This window comes from Elephas maximus, chromosome 13 (assembly GCF_024166365.1).
Source record: "Elephas maximus indicus isolate mEleMax1 chromosome 13, mEleMax1 primary haplotype, whole genome shotgun sequence".
In the NCBI taxonomy this organism is placed as follows: domain Eukaryota; kingdom Metazoa; phylum Chordata; class Mammalia; order Proboscidea; family Elephantidae; genus Elephas; species Elephas maximus.
The window spans coordinates 46,256,065-46,278,184 of record NC_064831.1 but is presented as its reverse complement, the minus strand read 5'-3'; the positions used below and the strand labels follow the sequence as shown (position 1 = coordinate 46,278,184).

Below are 22,120 nucleotides of genomic sequence, written 5' to 3'. Positions count from 1 at the left end.
TTACTATCATTTAATAGGATCTCTGGAGAGAGAGGATAAATGTTTATGTTCAGGTTGACTTTTTGAAATAGAATTCTCACTGCACATTTTTAATTGTATTTTTGCTTTATTTTGTGCCTCCGATATACAAAAAAAAAATAAAATAACACTAAATAAGTATTTATAATTCGGTAGGGAAGATATCACATATTCTCAGTTAACTTTAATAAAAGGCAGAGTGTAGTGAGTGAACTGCTTTAAAAACAGAGGGTTAGGAACGACCTGGAAAATACGGTTTAAAGGAGGAGTCGACATTTGAGCCGAGCTTGAACTTGGGTAGAATTGGGGCGTGTCAAGCTGGAGAAGGTGTGGCAAGTGGAGAGATCTTAGTATGTACAGAAGCACAGATCAGAAACGCAGAAAGCAGCGAGTGGCCTGTTCCTGGTGTGGTTAGAGCGTAGGGTACAGTGTATTTGTGTGAACAGGGAGCAGTTGTAGGAAATGCAGCTAGAAGGGCAAACTGGGCTCAGCTTATGAAGAATCGGGCCATGCTGAGACGTCTGGACTTTATTCCTAGGCCCTTGGGCACAGCTTTGGAGCAGGGTGGTAGTATCGTGATGAGTCATCCTGGTTGTAATAGGAAGGACAGATTAGAAAGATAAGGTAGCTGAGGTGGAGAACCCTGCTGGGAAGCTATGAATTATAGCCTGAACCAGGGCAGCAGAAGCCTGATGAGATCAAACATTACAGTTTTTTTTCCCTTAGCAATAGTCATTGAACGTCTACATTGTCTGCCAGTACTTTGACAGACACTGATACTTTTGATTTATTTTCTCAAAATGTTTTTCGTGGCCATGTCTCCCTCCTTGTTCTCACTTGGACATCCCAGCTAGAGCACTCATCGCTTAGTGCCTGAGTTACTGAAGCTGCAGTCCTTACGGACTCAAGGGTCCCTCCCCAGTCCCATTCATCTGTGAACCACTGACAAAATAATATTTACATACTACCCACATCATCTCCTTTAAAATAGCTGCCCCCATCTCCACCCCCCCCCCCCCACAGTCAAGCCTTAACTCCTTTTCTGGATTTCAGTGCTCTTAGTTCTGGCTGTACGCTAACTAACCAAATTTTTCTCACCACTCTCTAAAACAAAAATGTTCTTGTTAGCCTGATCTCCTTAAAGGAGATCATTCTGCCCCCGTGCCTTCGCTCATGTGACTTCATTGCTCTGAATGTTCTCGCTGGTCTCTGACTCAAATTCTTCACATTCATCAAGTCTCAGCTCAAGTTTCGTCTCGTCCCCAAAATTTCTACGTCCTTATTAGAAAAGATTATCATCTTACCTATTTTTCTATCCCCATGTTGTCTAGCACTTGACTGGTGCATCTATCCTCTGAGTTGCTCCGTGGTTACAGTATGGCTGCAGGGCTGCCAGCTATCTTCACCAAGTTCCAGGCCGGAAAGAAAATTGCCAAGGGCAGAAGCTGAGTTGGCCTCCATTAAAGAGCTCTCCCACAAGTCCCATCCAGTAACTCCTACTAGGTTGGCATCATTCTTTATCCCTACCTACAAGAGAAACGTTTGTAGACGGACATATTCAGGGTCTCCATGTTGGACAATTCCAGGGGCACTGTTCACATAGAAAACAACACATAGAGTAGAGTGGGAGCATTCGATATCTTATCTGGGTGATGATTGTACAGTATGCCTAGGTAAACACTCATCACACTGCACACTTAAGATCAGCACACTTTATACTTTGGTGAATGTGTTATACTTCAATTAAAAAAAAAAAAAAGAATGGTCCGTGAAGTGTAGTTTCCTTGGGCACTGTGCTACAGATAAAATTCCGATTATGTTCTCAGAAGGAAGGGAAATCGGATATTGGGTTAGGTAGCTGCATAGCCTAGTTACTCTTTTAGGTATTTTTCCTGAAGGCTGTGGATGTTTTTTCTTTTCTTAATTTTTATTGTGCTCTGGCTCTGGGAATGGTTCCTGTCCTGGGCTAACAGAAGGTCTGGGGGCCATGACCACCAGGGTCCTTCTAGTCTCAGACCATTAAGTCTAGTCTTTTTATGAGAATTTGGGGTCTGTATCCCACTGCTGTCCTGCTGCCTCAGGGGTTCTCTGTTGTGTTCCCTGTCAGGGCAGTCATTGGATGTGGCCGGGCACGCATCTAGTTCTTCTGGTATCAGGTTGATGTAGTCTCTGGTTTATATGGCCCTTCCTGTCTCTTGGGCTCGTAATTACCCTGTGTTCTTGGTGTTCTTCATTCTCCTTTGGTCCAGGTGGGTTGAGACCAATTGATGCATCTTGGATGGCTGCTTGCTAGTGGTTAAGACCCCAGACATCGCTCTCCAAAGTGGGATGCAGAATGATTTTTCTTTATAATTTTTATTGTGCTTTAAGTGAAAGTTTACAAATCAAGTCAGTCTCTCACACAAAAACTTACATACACCTTGCTACATACTCCCAATTGCTCTCCCCCTAATGAGACAGCCCACTCCCTCCCTCCACTCTCTCATTTCATGTCCATTTTGTCAGCTTCTAACCCCCTCTACCTCCTCATCTCCCCTCTAGGTAGGGGATGCCAGCATAGACTCAAGTGTCCACCTGATCCAAGAAGCTCACTCCTCACCAGAATCCCTCTCCAACCCATTGTCCAGTCCAATCCATGTCTGAAGAATTGGCTCTGGGAATGGTTCCTGTCCCAGGCCAGCAGAAGGTCTGGCGGCCATGACCACCAGGTTCCTTCTAGTCTCAGTCAGACCATTAAATCTGGTCTGTTTATGAGAATTTGAGGTCTGCATCCCAGTGTTCTCCTGCTCCCTCAGGGTTTCTCTGTTGTGTTCCCTGTCAGGGCAGTCATTGGTTGTAGCCGGGCACCATGTAGTTCTTCTGGTCTCAGGCTGATGTAGTCTCTGGTTCTCGTGGCCCTTTCTGTCTCTTGGGCTCATAATTACCTTGTGTCCTTGGTGTTCTTCATTCTCCTTTGATCCAGGTAGGTTGAGACTCATCCATGCATCTTAGATGGCTGCTTGCTAGTATTTAAGACCCCAGATGCCACTTTTCAAAGTGGGATGCAGAATATTTTCTTATGCCAATTGATTAGATGTCCCCTGAAACCATGGTCCCCAAATCCATGCCCCTGCTACGCTGGCCTTCGAAGCATTCGGTTTATTCAGGAAACTTCTTTGCTTTTGCTTTAGTCCAGTTGTGCTGACCTTCCCTGTATTGTGAGATGTCTTTCCCTTCACCTAAAGTAGTTCTTATCTACTATCTAATTAGTGAGTACCCCTGTCCCTTCCTCCTTCCCTCCCCCCTCTAGTAACCATCAAAGAATATTTTCTTCTCTGTTTAAACTATTTCTCGAGTTCTTATAATAGTGGTCTTATACAATATTTGTCCTTTTGCAACTGACTAATTTCACTCAGCATATGCCTTCCAAATTCCTCCATGTTATGTTTCACAGATTCCTCACTGTTCTTTATCGATGCGTAGTAGTCCATTGTGTGAATATACCATAATTTATTTATCCATTCATCAGTTGGTGGGCACCTTGGTTGCTTCCATCTTTTTTCTATTGTAAACGGTGCTGCAGTGAACATGGGTGTGCATATTTCTGTTTGTGTAAAGGCTCTTATTTCTCTAGGATAAATGTTCCAGGGAGTGGGATTGCTAGATTGTATGGTAGTTCTATTTCTAGCTTTTGAAGGAAGCACCAGATCGATTTCAAAACTGGTTGCACCATTTTACATTCCCACCAGCAGTGTGTAAGTGTTCCAGTCTCTGCACAACCTCTCCAACGTTTATTATTTTGTGTTTTTTGGATTAATGCGAGCCTTGATGGAGTGAGATGGAATCTCATTGTAGTTTTGATTTGCATTTCTCTAATGGCTAATGATTGTGAGCATTTCCTCAAGTATCTGTCAGCTACCTGAATGTCTTCTTTAGTGAAATGTCTGTTCATATCTTTTGCCCATTTTTTAATTGGGTTATCTGTCTTTTTGTAGTTGACTTTTTGCAGTAGCATGTAGATTTTAGAGATAAGGCTCTGATCAGAAATGCCATAGCTAAAAACTTTCTCCCAGTCTGTAGGTAATCTTTTTACTCTTTTGGTGAAGTCTTTGGATGAGCATAGGTGTTTGATTTTTAGGAGCCCCTAGTTATCTAGTTTTTCTTCTGCATTCTTAGTAACGTTTTGTATACTGTTTATGCCCTGTATTAGGGCTCCTAACGTGGTCCCTATTTTTTCTTCCATGATCTTTATTGTTTTAGATTTTATATTTAGGTCTTTGATCCATTTTGAGTTAGTTTTTGTGTATGGAGTGAGGTATGGGTCTTGTTTCATTTTTTTGCAGATGGATATCCACTTATGCTGGCACCATTTGTTAAAAAGACTGTCTTTTCCCCATTTAACTGTTTTGGGGCCTTTGTCAAATATCAACTTCTCATATGTGGATGGATTTATGTCTGGATTCTCAATTCTGTTCCATTGGTCCATGTATCTGTTGTCATACCCGTACCAGGCTGTTTTGACTACTGTGGCAGTATAATAGGTTCTAAAATCAGGTAAAGTAAGGCCTTCCACTTTGTTCTTCTTTTTCAGTAATGCCTAATTTATCCGGGGCCTATTTCCTTTCCGTTTGAAGTTGGTGATTTGTTTCTCCATCTCATTAAAGAATGTCCTTGGGATTTGGATCGGAATTGTATTAAATCTATAGATCGTTTTTGGTTGCATAGACATTTTTACAATGTTAAGTCTTCCTATCCGTGAGCAAGGTATGTTTTTCCACTTACATAGGTCCCTTTTGGTTTCTTGCAGAAGTGTTTTGTATATTTTTTGTATAAGTCTTTTACATCTCTGGTAAGATTTATTCCTAAGTATTTTATCTTCTTGGGCTACTGCAAATGGTATTGATTTGGTGATTTCCTGTTCGGTGTTCTTTTTGTGGATGTAGAGGAATCCAACTGATTTTTTATGTTTATCTCGTATCCTGATGCTCTGCTGAAGTCTTCTATTAGTTTCAGTAGTTTTCTTGAGGATTCCTTAGGGTTTTCTGTGTATAAGATCATGTCATCTGTAAAAAGAGATACTTTTACTTCTTCCTTGTCAATCTGGGTGCCCTTTATTTCTTTGTCTAGCCTAATTGCTCTGGCTAGGACCTCCAACACAATGTTGAATAGGAGTGGTGATAGAGGGCATCCTTGTCTGGTCCCCAGTCTCAAGGGGAATGCTTTCAGGCTCTCTCCATTTAGGATGATGTTGGCTATTGGCTGTGTATAAATGCCCTTTATTACATTGAGGGATTTTCCTTCTATTCCTATTTTGCTGAGAGTTTTTATCATGAATGAGTGTTGAACTTTGTCAAATGCCTTTTCTGCATCAATTGATAAAATCGTGTGATTCTTGTCTTTTGTTTTATTTATGTGGTGGATTATGTTGTTTTTCTAGTGTTGAACCACCCCTGCATACCTGGTATGAATCCCACTTGGTCATGGCGAATTATTTTTTTGATATGTTGTTGAATTCTATTGGCTAAAATTTTGTTGAGGATTTTTGCACCTAAGTTCATTAGGGATATAGGTCTGTAATTTTCTATTTTTGTGGTGTCTTTACCTGGTTTTGGTATCAGGGATATGCTGGCTTCATAGAATGAGTTTGGGAGTATTCCGTCATTTTCTATGCTTTGAAATACCTTTAGTAGTAGTGGTGTTAACTCTTCTCTGAAAGTTTGGTAGAACTCTGCAGTGAAGCTGTCCAGGCCAGGGCTTTTTTTTGTTGAGAGTTTTTTGATTACCTTTTCAATCTCTTTTTTTGTTATGGGTCTATGTAGTTGTTCTATCTCTTTTTTATTAGTTTAGGTAGGTAGTGTGTTTCTAGGAATTTATCCATTTCTTCTAGCCTTTCAAATTTGTTAGAGTAAAATTTTTCATAGTAATCTGATATGATCTTTTAATTTCACTTGGGTCTGTTGTAATTATCACCTATCTCATTTCTTATTCAGGTTATTAACTCCCTCTCCTGTTTTTCTTTTGTCAGTTTGGCCAATGCTTTATCAGTTTTGTTAATTTTTTCAGAGAACCAGCTTTTGGTCTTGTTAATTCTTTCAATTGTTTTTCTGTTTTCTATTTCATTTAATTCTGCTCAAATTTTCATTATTTGCCTTCTTCTGGTGCCTGAAGGTTTCTTTTGTTGCTCTCTATTTGTTCAAGTTGTAGGGATAATTCTCTGATTTTGGCCCTTTCTTCCTTTTGTATGTGTGCATTTATTGATATAAATTGACCTCTGAGCACCGCTTTTGCTGTGTCCCAAACGTTCTTGATAGGAAGTGTCTTCATTCTCATTGGATTCTCTGAATTTCTTTATTCCATCCTTAATGTCTTCTATAATCCATTCTTTTTTTGAGCAAGGTATTATTTAGTTTTCAAGTATTTGATTTCTTTTCCCTGCTTTACCTGTTATTGATTTCCACTTTTATGGCCTTATGGTCAGAGAAGATGCTTTGTAATATTTCAATGTTTTGGATTCTGCTAAGGCTTGCTTTATGACCTAATATGTGATCTATTCTAGAGAATGTTCGATGTGCACTAGAAAAGAAAGTATACTTAGCTGTTGTTGGGTGGAGTGTTCTGTATATGTCTATGAGGTCAAGTTGGTTGATTGTGGCATTTAGATCCTCTGTGTCTTTACTGAGCTTCTTCCTGAATGTCCTGTTCTTTACCGAAAGTGGTGTGTTGAAGTCTCCTACTGTTATTGTGGAGCTGTCTGTCTCACTTTTCAATGCTGATAGAGTTTGTTTCATGTATCTTGCAGCCCTGTCATTGGGTGCATAAATATTTAATAAGGTTATATCCTCCTGGTATATTGCCCCTTTAATCATTATATAGTATCCTTCCTTATCCTTTCTGATGGATTTAACTTTAAAGTCTATTTTGTCAGAAATTAATATTGCCACTCCTGCTCTTTTTTGATTGTTGTTTGCTTGATATATTTTTTCCGTCCTTTGAGTTTTAGTTTGTTTGTGTCTCTAAGTCTAAGGTGTATCTTTTGTAGGCAGCATATAGACAGGTCGTGCTTTGTAATCCATTCTGCCACTCTCTGTCTCTTTATTGGTGTATTTAGTCCAGTTACATTCAGCATAATTATAGATACATATGAATTTAGTGCCATCATTTTGATGTCTTTTTTTGTGTGTTGTTGACAGTTTCTTTTTCCCACTTAATTTTTTGTGCTGAGTAGATTATCTTTATATATTGTCTTTTCCTCATATTTGTTGTTGATTTTGTTTCTGGTGAGCCTCTATTTTTTCTTGTATTTTATTTTGATGTGTAGTATAGTTTGTCTCCTTTGTGGTTACCTTATTACTTACCCCTATTTTCCTAAATTTAAACCTACCTTTTATTTCTTTGTATTGCTTTGTCTTCCTCTCCATATGGAAGATCTATGACTGCATTTCTTAGTCCTTCTTTATTGTTTTAATGTCTTCTTTTATGTAATTTTTATGTAATAACATCACTGTTTCCCTGTTTTGAGTGTTTTTTTAATCTTGATTTATTTTTGTGATTTCCCTGTCTAGGTTGACATCTGATTGCTCTGCCCAGTATTGTAGTCTTGGGTTGATACTTGATATTATTAATTTTCTAACCAAAGAACTCCCTTTAGTATTTCTTGTAATTTTGGTTTGGTTTTTACAAATTCCCTAAACTTATGTTTATCTGGAAATGTCCTAATTTCACGTTCATATTTGAGAGACAGTTTTGTTGGATATATGATTCTTGGTTGGCAGTTCTTTTCCTTCAATTCTTTATATAAGTCACCCCATTGCCTTGTTGTCTGCTTGGCTTCTGCCAAGTAGTCTGAACTTATTGACTCTCCTTTATAGGTGACTTTTCATTTATCCCTAAAAAAAAAATTCTCTCTTTATCTTTGGTTTTGGCAAGTTTGATTATAATATGTCTTGGTGACTTTCTTTTAAGATGTACCTTATGTGGGGTTCAATGAGCATCTTGGATAGATATCTTCTCATCTTTCATAATATGAGGAAAGTTTTCTGCCAACAAATCTTAATCAGTTCTCCCTGTATTTTCTGTTATCCCTCCCTGTTTTGGTACTCCAATGACTCTTAGGTTATTTTTCTTGAGAGAGTCCCACATGATTCTTAAGGTTTCTTCATTTTTTAAATTTCTTTTATCTGATTTTTCTTCTAATATTTTGGTGCCAGGTGCTTTATCTTCAAGTTCAGAAATGCTGCCTTCCACTTGCTCAATTCTGCTTCTCTGACTTTCTGTCGACTTGTTTACTTCCGTAATTTTATTGCTAATCTTTTGAATTTCTGATTGCTGCCTGTCTATGGATTTTTCCAGCTTCTTAAATTTTTCATTATGTTCCTGAAGAACCTTTTTAATTTCTTCATCTGCTTTATCTGTGTGTTCCTTGGCTTGATCTGCGTATTGCCTGATTTCCTTCCTGATGTCTTGTAGGGTTCTGTATATTAATCTTTTGTATTCTGCCTCTGGTAATTCCAGGAAGGTACTTTGATCTAGAAGATCCCTTGATTCTTTGTTTTGAGAGCTTGCTGAGGCAATCATGGTCTGTTTCTTTTAATGACTTCATATTGACTGTTTTCTCTGAGCCATCTATAAGTTATTGTATTAGTTTATTTTATGTTTGCTTACTGTATTATAGTTCTTGCTTTGTTTTGTTTGGTATGCCTAAATGGGTTGCTTGAGTGAGCTAACTTGATAATTTTCATCGTTGGAGCTCTGACGTCCTGTCCCCAGATGACTAGAGCTGTTGTCAGGTATAACAGTCTAGGAGTCCATTCATTTTTCTTGTATGAATTCAGCTTAGGTGTCCAGGTAGCTGATCATCAAGTGTGTGGTACAGGCTCTGTCTTATAGTCTTAGAGGGGCAGGGGTGATTGGCGTAGTTACCGGTATCTGATTGCAACAGAAGGTCACGCTCTGAAGAAGGCAGTGGTCTGAGAATCGTTTCGCAAGTGTCTCTGAGGAAAGCGTGTCCCTGTTCCCTAGATTGTACAGGTGGGTGGGTTCTGCAGACAGACCATGGGCACCCAGTGTTTTTGGTTGTAAGGACTGGGAGGTACCAGTTATCCTTAGACCCATATCACGGGTGGCTGGGTGACCTGAGTGGAGCCACGAGTTCTTAGGCCCCTGATGTGGATAGGTGAGGACCCTGTTTAATAGGGAAAGTGGTGTCGATCATCAAACACTCACCTCTCCACCGCACAGCTGAAACAGTTGTAGTCTGCAAACAAGGGCCTATTCTACTGAAATAGGCCCACACAAGTCGTTGCAGAGGGGAAAGGTACTCAAAGTCCACGGACCATTTATGCCTGGACAGGAGCTGCTCTGTCCTGAGCTCCCCTGGTTAGTGGAACTGCCAAATTATCTTTTCCCCCAATTGCAAATTTATTCCTTCTCCATGGCCTGGAGGATTGCTCTAGGCACTCAACAGGGCCTACCTCAGGCCCGGGGAAATGAACAGCTGCTGAAGCCAGCTGAGGGGGGCGGTGTGGGGAACGCAGTAAAATACACACAAGTACCTAGCTTTTGCCAGAAGCTCCATTCTTCTCTGGTTTTGGAGGTGTGAGTAGGCTGTGTTGCTGGCTGATTCTCCCTGAGGAAACTGCAGCCAAACACTAGTACCAGCCCACCACCACTGCTCCTGGGAATGGTGCCTGAGGGCTCCCTGCAATTCAGGTCTGGTAACTGCTCTCTGCTTCTGAACCATCTCTTCCTCCCCCTGCCCCTCAGTTCGTTTTCTAACCTTGCCTTTGATGTTCAGGGCTCCTAGCTTATCATAAATATACTCATTTCACTTGTTTTTTTTGGGTCTTTGTTGTAAGAGGGCTCGCCGAAAGCGTCTGTCTATTCCACCATCTTGGCTCCGCACCCCCAAAAACCAAGGCTGTGGATATTTTTGACATGTAAGCCAGAGTTTAAAATATTGCATTGATTAGTGTAATATGTGTGTCTTAAAGATAAAACATAAACCTAAGTGTGAGACTTTTTTGTACATCAAATTAACCTCTGGTGTAAGAAATGCATTAAAGATTTTCTTTGTGTTTGTTGTTTTGATAAGACTGTTAGAAAATGCTTGGCACCTGACTTGTCTGTTTTAGCATTAGGACTTTCATGTAATTTAAAATGTGTCGTAAATAACGGGAATTTAGAAACAGCAAAATGTCCGCGTGTTTATTTCTCAGCGTCTGTGAACCGATAGTCACTTGTTTTTAAAAAAATGTGTTTTCCTTGCCTAGGTACACCCTCAGCAGCACCGGCTTCTTTTTGAAGTGTTTGATGAAAACCGATTGGTAAGTTATCTATAGAACTGCCCCACGGAGTTTCCAAGGAGCGTCTGGTGGTTTTGAACTGCTGACCTTTTGGTTAGCAGCCGAGCTCTTAACCACTGAGCCACCAGGGCTCCAAGTTATATGGTACTAGTGTGAAATATGAAGTCAGGGTATAAGTCAGTTGAGGAGGAAGGGGAAGTGTGTTGAGAATCTGTGCTTTAGAAGGTGATTGGGGTAGTTAGGAAGACTCCTGGAAAATGGTCACGTAGATAACGGTTTTCCTCCTTCTTGGTGATCTATTCTATCCTTCACTCTCCTCCCCAGCACCTGTCCTGACTGTCAGCTGATTGTAGATGTTCTTATTCAAGGCCTGTCATGACAGCAGACAGCAGAGAAACTAGCCCCCTAGTCTTGGCTTTCCTCAGACTTGTCTGTGGACCCTGGTCTGTAGCTCAAGGTGCAGGGAGCCTCCTCCCTGCAGTGGCTTTTCTTGGGTTTACTTGTATCCACCGTCTTATCCGCACTCTTCTACAGAGAACTATCCTCTTTCCACTGGTAAAGTAAAGAGCAAATCAAGTTCTCTAAGGGATTTCCAGCTCTTATAGAGGAAAAAGGCAAAGTAAAGCTTGATTTTATTTTTATAAAATAAGAGTTGCAATTGCTTATTTCCTAAAGACTGCCTTGAAGTCCTACGCTTCAGATTTTGTCTCTTTGGGATCCTATTTCAAACTCTCTTCTTAACATCTTGCATTTTAAACTTATCAGATTTGAACATATAGGTATAAGAACTGTTATGTGACAAAATGTATCAGTTTATTACACATATTACCAAAAAGAAACAGTTTTATTCATTTTTAAGCTAACAAGGAAACTGGAGGTTTTAAAGCATCTGTTTCTAGTGTTAGAATACATAATATACTTTTTTGTCTTGATAACTGTACCAGTCACTGAAATATTGCAAACAAAATCTATTAATTAGCATCTTAAAAAGCAAAGGTGATTTTTTGCTGCCAAGGAGATCTTCATTGATGACTGGCAATCTAATTTTTTTTAAGGCTGAGTGACAGATGTTGATTAGGTACCAAATATGGTAAGATGTGGAGCTTTTTGTTTTCTGTGTTTTGCTTTTTATATAGAATAGGAAGTGCTTTCTTTTTTCTTGTGTCTGCACAAATCTACTTTCCTTCTAGGTGGGACCAGATGAAATTTTGTATCAGTGTATTTTTAAATCATAAAATGTATCATACATACAAAGAAGGCATGTTATATAAATCTTTATTTTTTAAATTATGAGACAAAATCTGTACTTATTTCTCAACTAAGAACTAGAATACCACCAATGTCTCTGAACTCTCCCCTGACCCCTTCCTAATAGAATGACCTTTCCTTCCTTTTTAAGTAGCTGCTAGTCTGAATTTTGTGCTTATCATTTATTTGCTTTGCAAAATGTTTTTATCACGTATGTCAGTATCCCTAGTATACTGTTTCCTTTTGCATATTTTTGAGTTTATAAAAATAGTATCACTCTGAGTACATTCTTCTGTGACTTGCTTTTTTGCTTAATGTTTGTGAGATTCGTCCATGGTGACGTGTTTTCAGTGATGCATAGTGTTCTGTCATAGGCAAATGTCATAATACCGTAATTCATGTGTTTATCCTCCTTAATAGATACTTGCATTGTTTCTAGTTTTTTGCTATTATCAATCATTAAACCTTCTTGCTCTATCTCTAGGCACATGTACGAGGGTATCTCTAAGACACTATGTTGGAGTTGAATCTCCGGGTCATGGTGTTAGTGTGTTACTTTTCCTGTTGTTACTGATACTGATGTGAATTTCTCCCTGATTTTTGGGTGAATTGTTGGTGAACTGCTTTATTGTTTGAGTTTTTTGCATGTTATCTATAAGAGGCACAGCTTTCTAGCCTGCATAGTTGTCTAGTCCTTCTTGACAGTAACTTTAGTGTGGTCTGACTGTTCATTGCTGAAATTGATATTTGTCATTTACTGATTGGTACATTAACATTTGTTGAGCATTTGTTATAAATTTAGTAGTGTCCTTTAGTTGGAAAGGAGCCTAGTGGCACAGTGGTTAAGTGCTCAGCTGCTAACCAAAAGGTCTGCAGTTCTAACCTACCAACTGCTCTGTGGGAGAAAGATGTGGCACTGTGCTTCTGTAAAGATTACAGCCTTGGAGACCCTATGAGGCAGTTTTACTCTGTCCTAGAGGGTTGCTGTGAGTCAGGCAGAATTGACTCGATGGCAGAGGGTTTGATTTTTTAGTTTTTGATGAGTTGGAAGAAAAAAAAAAGTTACTCTGATGTTAACGATTGGATGTTTCCAGATTGGTAAATATAACAAAAATTAAAAAAAAAACTTTTAAGTAAAAGCAAAAACAAAAAAAAATGCATTAATCATGATATTGTCTATCTCCACACCAAGGAGTCAGCAGCCCTGTTGTAACCCTGCGTCTGCTCTGGCATGTTAGCTTGTAACCCTGGGCAAGTCATTCAGTCCCTCTGAAAATAGTTTCTCGTGTTTAAAAATCAGGGATAACAGTATTTGCCCTGCTTATCATAAATTTATTGTTAAGTTTAAAATGAGACAGCAGCTATGAAAGCGCTCAGAAAATTATTCATGATACAAATATGAAGTGTTATTTAACATTTGTGGATACATGTGTTTATGGCTCTCTGATGCCATATTTTTGTATTAACTGAGGTTGCCTTTTAGTGTACCTACTGAGTTAGATGACTGCTATGCATTAGAAATACAGCTACTTTTCTCAAGAAGCTCACTTTACCAGCCAAAGGGAGCAAGAGACAATTAGAACAGAGTGGTGTGTGTCGTTCTGGTCCTTTGATTTGTTGCTAGTTCTAGCAGGTAATTGAAATGTGTAGGTCACTGAGATATCATAGAAACTGTGGCTATAGTTAAGCACTCGGCTGCTAACCAAAAGGTCGGCAGTTCGAATCCACCCGCTGCTCCTTGGAAATCCTGTGGAGCAGTTCTCTTCTGTCCAGTAGGGTCACTGTGAATCGGAATCGACTTGACAGCAGCGGGTTTGGTTTTTGGTTATAGCTGTTGGTGGAGTGAGACGTGATTCTCCAGCAGTGACTGGCCTGTGCACTGTGATGTCATTCTACCTTTATTCTCCTGTAGCGTTCACAGCTAAATTAGGGACACATCCTTTTCTTAGCAAATTCTCCTGGGAAATGGAAGGAGACGGCGCAGTTAGAAATCTAAGCAGAAACCATTTCTTGTCATCTGGAAAAGTTTTACAATATAACTGATATTTGCTTTTGAGAAAGAGGTGGCTTATAGACCCTCTTTTTCAGCCAGTTTAATACCGAGAACTATAAGCTGTAGTAGTGGCTTGGTGGGTCGTGGTGGTGGTGTGGACAGTGTTGGAATGTTTCAGAGTGGTATGCCTTTAAGAAGATTTTACCCACCAGTGCAAAAGTTGGTGCCTCTGTTCACCGACCTAAAGTTCTATATGCACACATCTAGCCACCAAGGATTTAGCAGACTGCTTTGTCTTGAGTGGAGATGCTGTGCTTCTCAGGTTTAATGGTCTCTAGCCTTCAAAGCTCTAGTCAGTGGTTAGGGTTACTCAGAGCCCACCCACACCATGTATGCAATCACATTGTTTTCTGTGTGTGCAAATAATAATAACCAAAATATCTCAGAATGTGGGCCATAAGCTTCCATCTAATCCTGAGACATTATCCTTTTAATTCCAGAATATGAAATTCTATAGGCCTTGCATAGGTTCCTGCTATAAGGGGCTACCTCTAAGCTTCTACTCTCTAGCTCTTTCTCACCTGAGTGAGGGCTGAGGCTTTTCTTTTGGCAACTGCTGGGCTAAAGGCCTACATTTTACCCCAGGTTCCCCAGGCTCCACATGGCAACTCCTGGGCTAAGGGCCTACATTTTACCCCAGGCTCCCTAGGCTCCACATGGCAGCTACTGGGGTAAGGGCCTACATTTTACCCCAGGTTCCTCAGGCTCCACATGGCAGCTGCTGGGGCAAGGGCCTACATTTTATCCTAGGTCCCTCAGGCTCCACATGGCAGCTGCTGGGCTAAGGGCCTACGTTTTACCCTAGGTTCACCAGGCTCCACATGGCAGCTGCTGTGATGGTTCTACAGATCCTGTACGATCCCAGACCTCAGCCCACAGTGCAGGCTGTTCAACCTCTCTAGAATTTAAACTCAGACTGGGTTTCTAGGAAATGCATGTATTTCTCTTACCTTTCCTTGGCTGGGTTCCTTTCTCCAAAATTTTCAAGCATCACTCCTTCTTATCCAGCTGCAGTGTTTTTTAATATTTCTTTACAAGTAGCAGCTGGATCAACTTAAGTTAAAAAAATAACACAAAACCTGAAAGGCAGTGTTGGGCAGTCAGAGTGACTGCATGACCGTCCATCCACTCAGCCTTCTCTCTGGTTCTTTAGTGCTGAGTCTGCCTGACATGAGCCCAAGAGGTCAGAAGAAATGTACAGTTGTGGTCCTCACATTCTGGAAGCTTTAAAATCTAGTTAGGGGACATGAAACTAATGCTTACAGCGAAGCTTACCAATGAGAAGACATTCATCTGGTCACATACATGGGTTCATAATTTTATATTAACTGTCAGGGGAGCTTTGCTTATTGACTGGACACTTTAGGCCAGAGACACGAGTGGTTAGATCTCTTTTGACTAGTCGTCTAAAAATAATCTGTTCTTTGAGTCGTTAGACCTCTAACTTAACCCAAAAAGGAAAGCTGAAGTCACTTGAAGGCAAAGTAAAAAGATTGACTGTTTCTTCTATAAAGAAAAAGGATGATAGGAGAATATTTGCAGAAGTCTGTATAATCGTAAGGGAGGCTATATGAAACCAAAATAACATGAACTTTATCGCTAACTTTGTAACTACTGTACACTTTCTAAAATATAGTACTATCTCATTCTTGTCAGAACTATAATAAATTCCCATATTTCTAGTTTGTCAAGTCTTAACTAATTAAAAACACTGTTCAGAAAATTGTGATTGAAAGCAGATTTATCGTAAGCAGTTTTTTAAAAAAAAAACAAGGTACAAGTATATGTTTTATATGTTTGCTTTTGCTTAGGAAAAAAACTTACTTAGAAAAATACAGCTTGGGTGTAGTACCATGTGGTATAAACAACGGAACTATTTTACTTTTCACTTTCCTATGAATGAGCCAGTATATATTTATTACTGGAGTTCCAACTATAAAATTCAGGTAAGGGGTTTAAATATACCCTAGAGTATTATTTAAAAATAAATTTGTTTCTTTCAAGTAGAATACCAACCTTGGTCAACGACATTTGGGGGAAAAATTAAAATATTAAACTTTTATTACCTAGTAAACTGAAAATAAATGAAAGGTTAAATAAATACAAAACAGAAAAAAAAGCATATGTACAAAAATCACAACATCTAAGAGGACAAACAGTCTACTGTTTTCCGTGGTAGGAGCTTTATCGGTAGTAGTAAGTAATTCCACCTCGAGGGCAGTGCTTGGTACTCAAAAATGTAAACAAATATGCACTTTGTTTATCTAAAGAAATATGCAGCGTGGCTTGTATTTCTTCGGCGATATCTAACAGCTAGAAGGATGGTTTCAAAGCACCAGCAGGGGCCAGCAAAGGGCTCTTCCAGTTCTTCAGAACAGAATTGGCGCTGAGATATGTTTATTTGATGTGTTAAATCTTTTTTAGACTTCTTTCTTACCACAGCCCTCTCTTAGCTGAATGAATTGCAGAGACAGTGGAATAAAATATTCTATGTGCTCCAGCTATATGGGCGTATAGTTTTTCTGCCTAATCTGCATGTATTTTTAATGGAATGTTTGCTTAGCCTATTTCTTGGCAGAGTTTTAATAGTCAAAATATAAATGGCATCGTTTAAAGACTGTGCTACTTGGCTGGAAAAGGCCTTAAGATTACAGGAGAAAATGCTTGGTGACAGTTTCTCTTAAACTTTTTTTCCCTCGGTCCCATGCTCAATGTTTGTAGTAGTATTACTATGCTAATTTTGTAGTTCTGTTCCTTACAGTTTCAGCTTTTATAACTAGCAATTGGAAGCTAAACTGTTTGTCTATTTGATTTAATGGTAAAGTTTTATTTCACCCCAAAGTTTTCGTATTTCCAAATTTTGAACTGTTTGAACTTACCATGTAAAAAAATTAACTGTATATATTCCCTTCTACATTAACTTGATCGGATTCCTAGTATGGCAACTATTTGGAAATTCAATCCTTGATTTGATACTCAATTACATGAGGTTTCATTCCTACCAACTTCCTGTAATTCTATACCTACGGGTAAAAATATTAGTGGCCAAAGTCGGCCGGAGAAAGTACAGGCACAGTGGTTCCAATCGTTAAATGTGCATTTAGTAGAGCTGGAGGGAAAACATACTGTTTCAGCTTGAAATGCTAGGAGATTGTTGTTCCTGTGTTACTCACTCATGCAAATTGGAGAAGGTATAATTGAAACAAGGTTGGCAGTGTTTGAGTCAGTGTGCTGCTGCTGAGCTGAGCTGAGCTTAAAGGTCGCTGGAAATCAAGTGCTTTGTGAGTGAAGGCGTTTTGACTACAAGCGATTCAAGACATTTTGGAAACGTCATTCTCAGGACTGGGTCGTCTTTTTCTTTCTGTGATATCTGGTATCTAGCGTTTTACTAAGGGTGAAGGCTGCTGCTTAAGACTCTTTCAGATACCACAAATGATTTTTTCTTTCGATGCAGTGCAGCTGCTTCTAGCCTGTCTACGGCCAGAGATCTTTGTTATGACTTTCAGCCCTTAACATGCTTGGAAATGAGAACAAATGGCACAAAGCTTACGATTGCACTTTGCAGCCAGAAGAAGCAATACTTACCCTTTGTCAGAAAGCTCCGGAGATGATTTGGAGAGCAATGTTCACATGTGCTTCAGGAGACCTACACGGATTTCAGCGTCTAACGTGGTTCAGATGAAGCTGACTCCCCGACAGGCTGCACTGGCTCCTTTAGTAAAGTCTCAGGAAAGATCGTCTGAAAATGTTAATAAAAAGAGCAGCTGTCTACAGATTTCACTACAGCCAGCAAGGTACAGTGGATGTCTTCAGTCTAGCAATGTCTTAACCGATGGTAATGACGCCTCCCTTACTTGTGTCTTGAAGGAAGGCATTGACAGCAATACTGTGGTTGATCATGAACTGAGTGCTGTTTGTAGTGGTAGCCTTAGTAACTTTTTAGCCAGTGATAACGGGTCTTACAGCAGCAATGGTAGTGATTATGGGTCGTGTACAAGCATCACGAGTGGAGGCTCATACACTAACAGTGTCATCAGTGACAGCAGTAGCTGTACTTTTCCACCAAGCGATGATCCTTTTTTTGGTGGAAACTTATCTTCTGAGACCACGTCCAGTAGGAGTGTGCCAGACAGGAACCCTACTCCATGTGACGTTTTCTCAAGAAGTATGAGCACAGTTCCCTTTGTCCAGGATGACCTGGACCATGGGATAGAGATTATGAAGTTGCCGGTGAGCAGGAACTCCAAAATTCCACTGAAACGTTGTTCCTCCTTAGTTGTTTTTCCTAGGAGTCCTTCAAATACCCCACCAACTTCTCCAACAAGTACAGGCACTCTTTCAAGCAAAGGATCCTATCAGACTTCACACCAGTTTATTATTTCTCCCAGTGAAATTGCGCACACTGAAGATGGTACTGCTGCTAAGGGATTTCTTTCAACGGCTGTCAATGGACTGCGGTTATCGAAAACAACTTGTGCTCCTGGAGAAGGGAGAGACATAAGGCCACTTCACAAAAAGGGCTCGTTACAAAAGAAAATGGTTATTTCAAGTAATAGTCCAAAGCAGACTGTCTGCGAAGAGTCACCCGATGGATATTCTTGTGTTTCAGTGCATTTCACCCAACAGAAAGCAACTACGTTTGATTGTGAAGCAGCAAACGGTGACTGTCAACCAGAGATGTCAGAAATGAACCGAAATTCCGATACAGAGTATACTAAGCTCACGCATAGGACATCTGCTTGTCTACAACCCAACCAAAGTACCGATTATCAAATAAATATCAGTGGACAGTTGGAAAGACCAAATTCACAGACAAACAAAAACCATGCTACTTTACAGAGGAGCATTTCACTGGGAGGAACTTATCCAAACGTTTCCTGTTTATCCAGCCTTAAGCACAGTTGTTCCAAGGGGGGACCATCTCAATTACACATAAAGTTTGCCACTGGAAATGTAGGTAAAGTTAGTGATTTATCCAGAGACGGCAACAGAGATGTCACAGATGAACCATCTCATTCTTTGAAGCATTCTCGAAAGGTACGTTTCCTTGGTCTTAGTAAATGTTAATTTATACTAGAATAACTTAAAGAAATATTTGGCTAAAATTTGCTATAACTTAACCCAGAACCCAGTGCCGTCGAGTTATAACTTAGCAGTTTTACGTAATTCCTTGGTTCTTAACTAGCAAGTATTTTGTAGTAATGAACTTTGTATTTGAAAATCTGAGGAACTCCCTAATAGTATTCCACTCCATTTGTTATTTTGCCAATGTAAAAATTATATACATTAGAAAAAAAAAAACTTTCCTAAGTGATTTAAGCCATAAACATTTCTGTAGTATTAAAATAAGCTTTGAACAATAATTTATTTCATAACATTTTGTCTTGATATGTTTTCCTTCAAGTGACATGGTATTTTCATATCTAACTTCATATTCTATCCTTACTTTAGAAAAGGATCATTTAATTTTCTCCCCTCCTTAGTCATTATGAAATAAAGTAGAATGTAAAATGCTTATTTAAAATACTAAATGATAAAAACCCACATAAAGATGTGAAGATCTTGTTATTAATGAACACAGAGGAAATGTTTCTTTAAAATGTTTGTATTTATTAGATCATTGATAAAAACTATGATGTTGCATGCTTAGCACAGAGGAAGAGTAAGTGGCGTTTGCATTTGTATATACCCTTAACCACAGGAATTTTGTTTCCACCCTATTTTTCTTTAGCCACCAGTTTAGACTGCTTTCTAAAATGTAACTCAATATTTCAACAGAATTAAATTCTAAATTTTATACTTAAAAATTTTTTTGATTGCTAGGCATTTCCCAGAATTTTCTAGTTACCTTATTAATAATTTTGTTGTTTTGATATTTTTGCTTTATTATATTAGTAATTTAACTCAATTGAATCTTAACCCAAACATTTCCTGCTACAATTTGACTTTCTGAAGTGTTTCAAACTTAAATTTTTTGAATTTCTATATTTGGAAGGTCTTGCCAGATTCTAGGACATTTAAAAAATTATGTGACTAAACCAGTTCTGGATGTCGGTATGCAAAAAGTAAGCTTATCTGTTTATTACTGTGTTTATATAACGTCCGATGTATTAAGGGTTTTAAAAACAAAACAACTGGTCAAATAGCTTTAGGTAAATAAAATACTAGGTAATTGTTAGTTTTCTGTTTTGAAATTTGGTAAATATAGTCGTTGTTGCCCAGTGCCCAGATGCCAATACAAGCAACTTATTTTACAGAGGATAAAAAGATGAGATTTCAAATTCTGATCTATGCTTTATAATTATTAATTCCATTTAGAAAACTTTTTAAAAACTAGTTTTTAGGAGATTATAAGCCATTCAGCTGTTTTCTCCCCAAAAGAAAGCAGTGAAGTGATATTATGGATAAACAGATTAATAGTTTTCTAATTGAATTACATGCTGCTGATAAATTAATTTTACACTTAATGAAATAATTAATCTGAGTGGAAAAGTTAACTTAGAAGTATTTATAGAAATACTCTTAAAATACTTATTTTGTGGCAGTAGTATAGTTTGCTGTTGATGTTTTGAAAGAGTATTTTTAATGTGTTTTTTAATGAAGTGTGAATTAAATGCCTTTTGCATGGCTAAAAATATACATTTTTAAGTCAATTTTATTTAAACGTAGGTGAACTAATTTAATTTTTTGTGGCAGTCAGCTGCCCAGGTTTTTGTAGACTGTGATTTTTGTAGCGTACTGGATTGTAGAGTAGTGCAGAAGTGAGCAGTTTGCTGGGAGCTTTAAGTTACTGTTCCTCCTTCTCGTGACTCAATAGCTCTTCTTTCTAACAGTACTGTAAACAATGTAGTCACAGTTAAATTCAGTTATTCTAGGTCTAAACTGATCTAATTGATTAGTGATAAATCAAGGGCTTATTTTAAGAGGAAAATATTAGTGTTACTTTTTCTAAGCATAGCAGTGGCAACAATAGTGGGGTTTTAGAAATAACCCTGTGTTTATCAATAATTATATTTTAATCTAATTATAGTGGCATATTGTAACTCCTTTATAAATAAACAGCTCCCAAAATATTTCCCATGACTCCAGTTAGTCTGGGTTAGTATTCTGATATGCTGAGTCCGGAGTCACATTTAACAAGTTGATATTGGAGTAGCATTTAGTAATGTCAGCTCTCTGTACTGAGCAGCCGTGAAATTAAATCACTGCTCTGGTCCGTTTCTCAAGCACTGAGAGGTCCACAGATGCCTTTCTTATGTGTTTTGCTACCAGTCTCTAGCAGCGTGGTATCAAGTTTCTAACCCTCTGTAATCAACAGCTTGTTAATGGCTAATTTTTTTAATTTAATGAGAACTTTTACCTCTACCTGAGACACAGCCTCCATTCTGTGTTTACAACTTAGAATGAAGAGAGGATAATGTTTATTTTAGGAATACCAAAAAACAATAATAACTGGCATGTATTCTATTACGTATACATTTTGAAACACAGCATTACTTTTGTAAAGGCTGTATAAGGACTTTTGGTCTGAGAATAGATATTTTATGTTTTAATGTTATGTGTATATTTTGTCAGCTCTATTAAGAAATAGATTAAGAAGTGAAGCTATTTCTAATCCAGTTACAGAAATTACTACTATTCAGATTTCTAAAATCTGTATAATAGTTTCTCTATTATTTTTTTTTTTTACTTTTCCTTATCTGTTGTTTTCTGAATTATATTATTAGAATGCTCAGAGATTTCATAGCTATATTATTTCAAACCTTAGCATTTTGCCCAGACTTGTACATGTCTTTCATTCTTCATGTATATGCATGTTTTTATCAGAAATTTTGGGTTTATATTTTTTCTTTTTGTTACAAACATTTTTGTTTATTATTAAGTAACAACTTAATCCCAGGTAGGTAAGTTCCTTAAGCCTCTTGTAGTGGAAATTTAAAAAATTTATATCTCAATTATTTCAAAAGCCTCTAAGACTAATTTCAAGGTTCTGTATGTCAATAATTTATTTAGTTGCCTTAAATATACATTTATCCTAGCATTCCATTGTTTTCCTAGTTCTTAATTTATTAACTTTAGCAGAATATTTAGAGAATTTTAATTAACTTTATTTTGAACAACCGTTAATCTCTGATATAAAAACCAGTGTACTTTGTAAGATGTTGCTATGTGCTGTCGAGTCAGTTCAGACTTGTAGCGACCCTATGTGACGGAACAGAACTGCCCCATAGGGTTTGCTAGGCTGTAATCTTTACAGAGCAGATCACTAGCTCTTTTCTCCTAAGGAGTGGCTGGGAAGTTCGAACCACCAGCCTTTCAGTTAGCAGCCGAGTGCTTAACCATTGGGCCACCAGGGCTCCTCAATTTATAAACACCTACTTATAAATTTATAAATACAGAACTGTCATACAACAACATTACTGACCAGTTTTAAAAATTTGTTGAGAAATGTATACTTATCTGTGTATATTTCTTAGAACTGAGGAATTGAAACACTGATTTCAGGGAGGTTCAGGGAGCT

General features: G+C 38.4%; 1 protein-coding gene across 3 annotated transcripts in view; it reads left to right on the top strand.

Moving 5' to 3' along the window:
- The window catches only part of NEDD4 (NEDD4 E3 ubiquitin protein ligase), a 124,088-nt gene that overhangs the window by 34,746 nt on the left and 67,222 nt on the right, over positions 1-22,120 (top strand). For 2 of the 3 annotated variants that reach the window (XM_049905257.1, XM_049905256.1), the window contains exon 5: positions 10,266-10,319. In XM_049905257.1, coding sequence (XP_049761214.1) covers positions 10,266-10,319 — 54 coding nt within the window. Of the gene's footprint in view, positions 1-10,265; positions 10,320-17,055; positions 18,637-22,120 lie in introns of those variants that run through there. The other variant, XM_049905258.1, reaches the window with a different exon arrangement.